This window comes from Squalius cephalus (genome assembly GCF_949319135.1).
Source record: "Squalius cephalus genome assembly, chromosome: 21".
Classification (NCBI taxonomy): Eukaryota; Metazoa; Chordata; class Actinopteri; order Cypriniformes; family Leuciscidae; genus Squalius; species Squalius cephalus.
Window position 1 is genome coordinate 35,635,717 of NC_137142.1, and position 7,500 is coordinate 35,643,216.

At 48.5% G+C, this 7,500-nt stretch overlaps 1 protein-coding gene across 1 annotated transcript in view; it reads right to left on the reverse strand.

Annotated features, from left to right (window-relative positions):
- Window positions 1-7,500, reverse strand: part of LOC307148890 (phosphofurin acidic cluster sorting protein 2) — a 43,776-nt gene that overhangs the window by 11,953 nt on the left and 24,323 nt on the right. The window contains exons 11-12 of the mRNA XM_079854817.1: window positions 6,739-6,819; window positions 980-1,101 (exon numbers count right to left, since the gene is read on the reverse strand). Of these exons, the coding sequence (XP_079710943.1) occupies window positions 980-1,101; window positions 6,739-6,819 (203 nt within the window). The remainder of the gene's footprint in view (window positions 1-979; window positions 1,102-6,738; window positions 6,820-7,500) is intronic.

The window sequence follows — 7,500 nt, forward strand, 5'->3', positions numbered from 1 at the left end:
GTTCATTTTGAGGAACGAGATTCAAAGATCCGAGTCAGTAAAATGATCAGTCAGCTTTGACATATTTATATCTGCTTATTTGTGATATTTTTACCTTTAATCTTATTAAATATATGCTTTATCTTTTATTTTAAATTCTTAAATTTGATCAATAAATTAAATTAGAATAACAAGACACTATAGGGCTGTTACCAATCAAATTAAATCATTTACACTGATGTTGGAATGTTGGAAAGAATGACACTTTTAACCATGAAACGAAACCACCAGTAGGTGGCGGCAGGTGACCGTCTTAATGAGCGAGTCATTGAGTCATTTATTCAAACGATTCGTTCAAACGTCTGATTCGTTCAGGAATGAGGCTGTTGTTTATGAATGGGTCATTGAATCTTTGACTCAACCGATTCGTTGAAAACTCTGAATCATTCAGTGATGAAACACGGTTGAGTGTTGCTGGGAGATGCGCTGTGGTTCTGCTGGGATATGTGGAACTATTTACGTCAATATTGCGTCTAAAATGTAAGTGACTTAATATTAATTACTTGTTTATTGAACTGTCATATGAAATCAGTGTCACATTTTCAGTCGTGAGGGTATTCAGCACTCTTGGTCATGTGATTGTTTGGGTTTCTCCTCGAGATGTTGCGCGAGCCTCAACAGCAGCACAACCTTTTTACCGTCAGCGTACATTATATATTATTATTCACTATCAATCGCTGCTTACACTAAATAAATGCAGAATCATTCTCGAGTTTTAGTGATTCCCTATCTATTTATTATTGCTGTTTTAATCAGGCTAGTTTTCTGTTTGGGCAAGTAAAATTCCCATTCTCTCGCCCCTTCAAAATCTCCACTTGTCCCGGACGGGCGTTGATGTGGAGCCCTGCGTCTGATGAGACCCTCAGGATCAGACGAGTGTGCGCGGAGTGTGTGTGCGCGGAGTGTGTGTGCGCGGAGTGTGTGTGCGAGTGAGCCGTACCTGGGACTCGTGTGATTCTGGGAGTCAGTCTTGCAGAGTTTCCCACCGGAGCTGTTCAATCGATCACTGCTGGTCTCCGACACATCTCCCTTTACTATCCCATGATGCTCTGCTTCAACCTCCTGCAGAAACACAGTCAGAGATGAATAATTGAACATTTTTTATTTTCATTATCAATGTATAATCATTTGTTAACAAACTGTGATTTGTATTTGTACATTCTGAAATGCCTAACTTAGACAGTTTCCTCTGATAACCGATCACTGTAAGCTGTAATGTGGACTCGACAGCTTCTGTAAAGCTGCTTTGAAACGGTGTGTGTTATGAAAAGTGCTGTACAAATAAATGTGAATTGAATTGAACAGAAAATTTAAAGCAGTTCTGCTTCATATTTTTGTGGAAACACAATATATATATATATGTATATAGGTTGGGTAAATGCTGACAGAATATTCCTGCGCAGATGAATGTGTCTTTCATGTCATTCCTGGGGTTCAGGTTTGAGTGAAACATCATTAAGCCGCGCCTGCGTCGGAAGCAAAGGTCACAGGTCACAGCAGGCGGGCGGCTCACTTCCTATGGACGTGAATAATGTAGGAAACTCACAGAGTGGGAAAGGCCAGGAGAGACGACATGCTGAGAGAGAGACAGAGAGAGAGAGAGAGAGAGAGAGAGAGAGAGAGAGAGAGAGAGAGAGAGACAGAGAGAGAGACAGAGAGAGAGACAGAGAGAGAGAGACAGAGAGAAAGAGAGAACAACTGGAACAATCTCTATAGACCACAGCAGGAAGAACTGGCCATTCAAAACGGGGACATATGGAGGACACACTTTGAAAATCTGTACAAAACAACTGAAACAAATCCTGCTCGAAATGAATTAAAAACCAAATTAGAAATACTGACAGAAAAAATTAAAGACAACCAGAACCTACTAGATTTCCCAATCACTGTAGATGAGCTTACAGAGAGACTACATGCTTTAAAACCCAACAAGGCATGTGGCATTGATGGAATATTAAATGAAATGATCAAATACACCAACGACAAATTCAAAACGGCAATAATCAAATTATTCAACATTGTTTTGAGTGTAGGATATTTCCCCGACTCCTGGAACCAAGGCCTGATTACACCGATCTTTAAACAAGGAGACAAATATGAGCCAAACAATTACAGAGGCATATGTGTCAATAGCAACCTGGGGAAAATATTCTGTTCAATTATTAATGTAAGATTGCAGAACTTTCTCAAAACCCACAAAATTCTGGACAAAAGTCAGATTGGTTTTCTGCCCAAACACAGAACATCTGACCACATCTACACCCTCCACACCATCATTGATAAACATGTTTACCAGAATAAATCTAAAGTCTTTGCTTGCTTTATTGACTTTGAGAAGGCTTTCGACTCGATCTGGCACGAAGGACTCTTCCTAAAACTACTGGAAAATGGGATTGGAGGGAAAACATTTGATCTGATAAACACCATGTATAAAAACAACACATGTGCTGTAAAAATAGGGAACAGTCGAACAGAATTTTTCCCCCAAAATCAAGGAGTCAGACAAGGTTGCCCATTGAGCCCCACTCTATTTAACATCTATATAAACGAATTAGCCAAAGCCTTAAATAACTCCACTGCCCCCGGCCCAACCCTGACGGACTCAGAGGTCAGATGTCTCCTCTTTGCTGATGATCTAGTCATTCTGTCAGAAACAAAAGAGGGACTACAACAGCTCCTCGACGTCGTAGAGACATTCAGTCTAACGTGGGCTCTCAAAATTAACTTAGCTAAAACAAAAATAATGATTTTTCAAAATAGATCCAGGTGTAGGGAAAATAAATATGTCTTCAGAGCAGGAAACCAAGTCCTCCAACACACCCACGAATACACATATCTGGGACTAAAGCTGAGTTCAACAGGGAACTTTAATCTGGCTGTGAATGAACTGAAAGCAAAAGCAATGAGAGTCTTCTATAGGATTAAAAACACTATTCGACATGAAATTCCAATTCAAACCTGGCTAAAAATCCTAAAAGCAATAATTGAACCCATTGCTCTGTATGGCAGCGAGATATGGGGACCTCTCAAAACCCAAGATTTCTCAAAATGTGAAAAAGAGGAAATCGAAACTCTGCATACCCAAATTTGTAAAAGCATCCTAAAAGTAAACAGAGCGACACCAAACAACTCGTGCAGAGCTGAATTAGGACAATACCCCCTGCTGATCACTATCCAGAAAAGAGCTGTGAAGTTCTACCAGCACCTGAAGCGCAGTGACCCGAGCTCATACCAGCTGAAGCCCTGCGGTGTCAGGAGCAGAACCGGCACCGGAGCGCAGTGACCCGAGCTCATACCAGGCTGAGGCCCTGCGGTGTCAGGAGCAGAACCGGCACCGGAGCACAGTGACCCGAGCTCATACCAGCTGAGGCCCTGCGGTGTCAGGAGCAGAACCGGCACCGGAGCGCAGTGACCCGAGCTCATACCAGGCTGAGGCCCTGCGGTGTCAGGAGCAGAACCGGCACCGGAGCGCAGTGACCCGAGCTCATACCAGGCTGAGGCCCTGCGGTGTCAGGAGCAGAACCGGCACCGGAGCGCAGTGACCCGAGCTCATACCAGCTGAAGCCCTGCGGTGTCAGGAGCAGAACCGGCACCGGAGCGCAGTGACCCGAGCTCATACCAGGCTGAGGCCCTGCGGTGTCAGGAGCAGAACCGGCACCGGAGCACAGTGACCCGAGCTCATACCAGCTGAGGCCCTGCGGTGTCAGGAGCAGAACCGGCACCGGAGCGCAGTGACCCGAGCTCATACCAGGCTGAGGCCCTGCGGTGTCAGGAGCAGAACCGGCACCGGAGCGCAGTGACCCGAGCTCATACCAGCTGAGGCCCTGCGGTGTCAGGAGCAGAACCGGCACCGGAGCGCAGTGACCCGAGCTCATACCAGGCTGAGGCCCTGCGGTGTCAGGAGCAGAACCGGCACCGGAGCGCAGTGACCCGAGCTCATACCAGGCTGAGGCCCTGCGGTGTCAGGAGCAGAACCGGCACCGGAGCGCAGTGACCCGAGCTCATACCAGGCTGAGGCCCTGCGGTGTCAGGAGCAGAACCGGCACCGGAGCGCAGTGACCCGAGCTCATACCAGCTGAGGCCCTGCGGTGTCAGGAGCAGAACCGGCACCGGAGCGCAGTGACCCGAGCTCATACCAGCTGAGGCCCTGCGGTGTCAGGAGCAGAACCGGCACCGGAGCGCAGTGACCCGAGCTCATACCAGGCTGAGGCCCTGCGGTGTCAGGAGCAGAACCGGCACCGGAGCGCAGTGACCCGAGCTCATACCAGGCTGAGGCCCTGCGGTGTCAGGAGCAGAACCGGCACCGGAGCGCAGTGACCCGAGCTCATACCAGCTGAAGCCCTGCGGTGTCAGGAGCAGAACCGGCACCGGAGCGCAGTGACCCGAGCTCATCCCAGGCTGAGGCCCTGCGGTGTCAGGAGCAGAACCGGCACCGGAGCGCAGTGACCCGAGCTCATACCTGCTGAAGCCCTGCGGTGTCAGGAGCAGAACCGGCACCGGAGCGCAGTGACCCGAGCTCATACCAGCTGAGGCCCTGCGGTGTCAGGAGCAGAACCGGCACCGGAGCGCAGTGACCCGAGCTCATACCAGGCTGAGGCCCTGCGGTGTCAGGAGCAGAACCGGCACCGGAGCGCAGTGACCCGAGCTCATACCTGCTGAAGCCCTGCGGTGTCAGGAGCAGAACCGGCACCGGAGCGCAGTGACCCGAGCTCATACCAGCTGAGGCCCTGCGGTGTCAGGAGCAGAACCGGCACCGGAGCGCAGTGACCCGAGCTCATACCAGGCTGAGGCCCTGCGGTGTCAGGAGCAGAACCGGCACCGGAGCGCAGTGACCCGAGCTCATACCAGGCTGAGGCCCTGTGGTGTCAGGAGCAGAACCGGCACCGGAGCGCAGTGACCCGAGCTCATACCAGGCTGAGGCCCTGCGGTGTCAGGAGCAGAACCGGCACCGGAGCGCAGTGACCCGAGCTCATACCAGGCTGAGGCCCTGCGGTGTCAGGAGCAGAACCGGCACCGGAGCGCAGTGACCCGAGCTCATACCAGGCTGAGGCCCTGCGGTGTCAGGAGCAGAACCGGCACCGGAGCGCAGTGACCCGAGCTCATACCAGCTGAGGCCCTGCGGTGTCAGGAGCAGAACCGGCACCGGAGCGCAGTGACCCGAGCTCATACCAGCTGAGGCCCTGCGGTGTCAGGAGCAGAACCAGCACCGGAGCACAGTGACCCGAGCTCATACCAGCTGAGGCCCTGCGGTGTCAGGAGCAGAACCGGCACCGGAGCGCACTCTCTCAGCTGATGCTGAAACTACAGCCAGACCAGCACAGCACTCTCTGGCCCAACCAAATTATTAAATTACAAAAACAAAATTACATTAACTATTGGAAAGATGCTACTAAAGCACAAAACAAGATGGAACTCTATTTACACCTGAAAAGAGACTATACACCAGCAGAATACCTGAGCTGTGTGAAAGAGCATAAAATGAGAAAGACCCTGACCAAGTACAGGCTGAGTGACCACAGTCTGGCTGTAGAGAGAGGTGTGTGTGTGTGTGTGTGTGTGTGTGAGTGACCACAGTCTGGCTGTAGAGAGAGGCCGGCACAGGCAGAGATGGCAGCCGAGAGAGCAGAGACTGTGTTCACTGTGCTCTCAGAGAGAGGTGTGTGTGTGTGTGTGTGTGTGTGTGTGTGTGTGTGTGTGTGTTCACTGTGCTCTCAGAGAGAGGTGGAGACAGAAGAACACTTCCTGATACACTGTGATCACTATCACAGCATTAGATCAGACTATTTCACTAGATTCCAACAAATAGAACCAAATTTTATGGCATTACCAAATTCAGAAAAATTAAAGCATATTCTGGGAGAGAACTCCAGCTCAATCACAACAGCAGCAAAATATGTGACAGCCTGCCACAAACTCAGAGAGTCAGCCAGTGGACACAACTAAAGTCAGAATCATTCTCATCTTGTCTGAATGTTGGTACTAATGTACATAGGTGTTTTTTTTTTTTTTTTTTTTTATAAATGTATTCATGCATTTATTTACTGATTGATTTATTGAATTTATTGATTATTTGTGTATGTAATGTCCATTTATGTAATGGCCAATGCTTTGGCAATACTGTACAAGTCATGCCAATAAAGCTCATTTGAATTTGAATTTGAATTTGAGAGAGAGAGAGATACAGAGAGAGAGAGATACAGAGAGAGAGAGAGAGAGAGAGAGAGAGATACAGAGAGAGAGAGAGAGAGAGAGAGAGAGAGAGAGAGAGAGATACAGAGAGAGAGAGAGAGAGAGAGAGAGAGAGATTGTTGTAACATGCTTCCATAATTTGTTACATCTCAATAAAACAAGTGTTCAGATAACCGCCCCAGTAATGGCCGTCAGAGGAGACGACGCTGAGATAACGAGAGCTGAGCCTGAGATCTAGCAGGAGAACACGACGAGTTTACATCACCCGGACACCTCAGTCATCATCACGGCTTCATACATAATCATGTTCCTAAGAACAGAAATAAATATTTACAATACCTGGGAACTTTTAACGTCCTGTTTTTGGAAGAACGCACTGCTCCCTCTCAAGTATTTTTTTAAATTTGCACAATTCAGTGTCATTGTTTGATGAAAGTTTAGCATGATTGTTTTCTCAGAACTGCGACTACATGTGTGTGTGTGTGTGTGTGTGTGTGGCTGAACTCTGACCCCGGCGCTGGTGTCGTTCCCGCTGTCCTCCTGCTGCCGCGAGCCCGTCACACTCCTCTCCACAGACAGGAAGTCACAACCCTGAACAGGAAGTCAACAGCACAGAGTTATGTGTGATGATGTGTGATGATGTCAGTGTTCCTACAGATAATGTACAATCACATTCCAGGACTTTTCAAGCACCACTTTTGGGGACTACAATCACAGAAAAGAGGAGGCGTGTTCCGGCACAAACGTTCCCTGGTGCTATTTTGCAGTTTCAGAAAACAATCCCGCCACAGACCAGGAGAAACCTCGTCTAAAGTCAGCGGCGCGTTCAGAGGCTGTTTTAAGGGCGCATGCTTGGCCATAATGTAGCGTGAGCACAACGCACACACACTTTGCTTCTCTCATCTACACACAGACGAAGAAGTTGCCATTTTTGCAAACCATAAATAATTACAAGGAACAATATTACCACACGAGGGAAATCATTGTTGTGTCCATGAAGATGTGAAAAATAGGCATAAATCTAGCTTACACATTTACCCAGATTATCATACGCCTGTTTAACCGAAGCTGATCTGGGTGTGTTTCTCCGTCCCCAATGTCACTTCTCTGTGTTTTACGGCCCTGACGAGAACGCCGGTCTCCTCGGCTGTGAACCGCTCCTGGCAAATCCGCCGTTATAATAGCAATCCGCCATGGAACAAGCGCCTGCTCTTAAAGGGAATGTGAGATGACGCTCTGATTGGTTTATTTCACGTTACGCCCAAACCACAC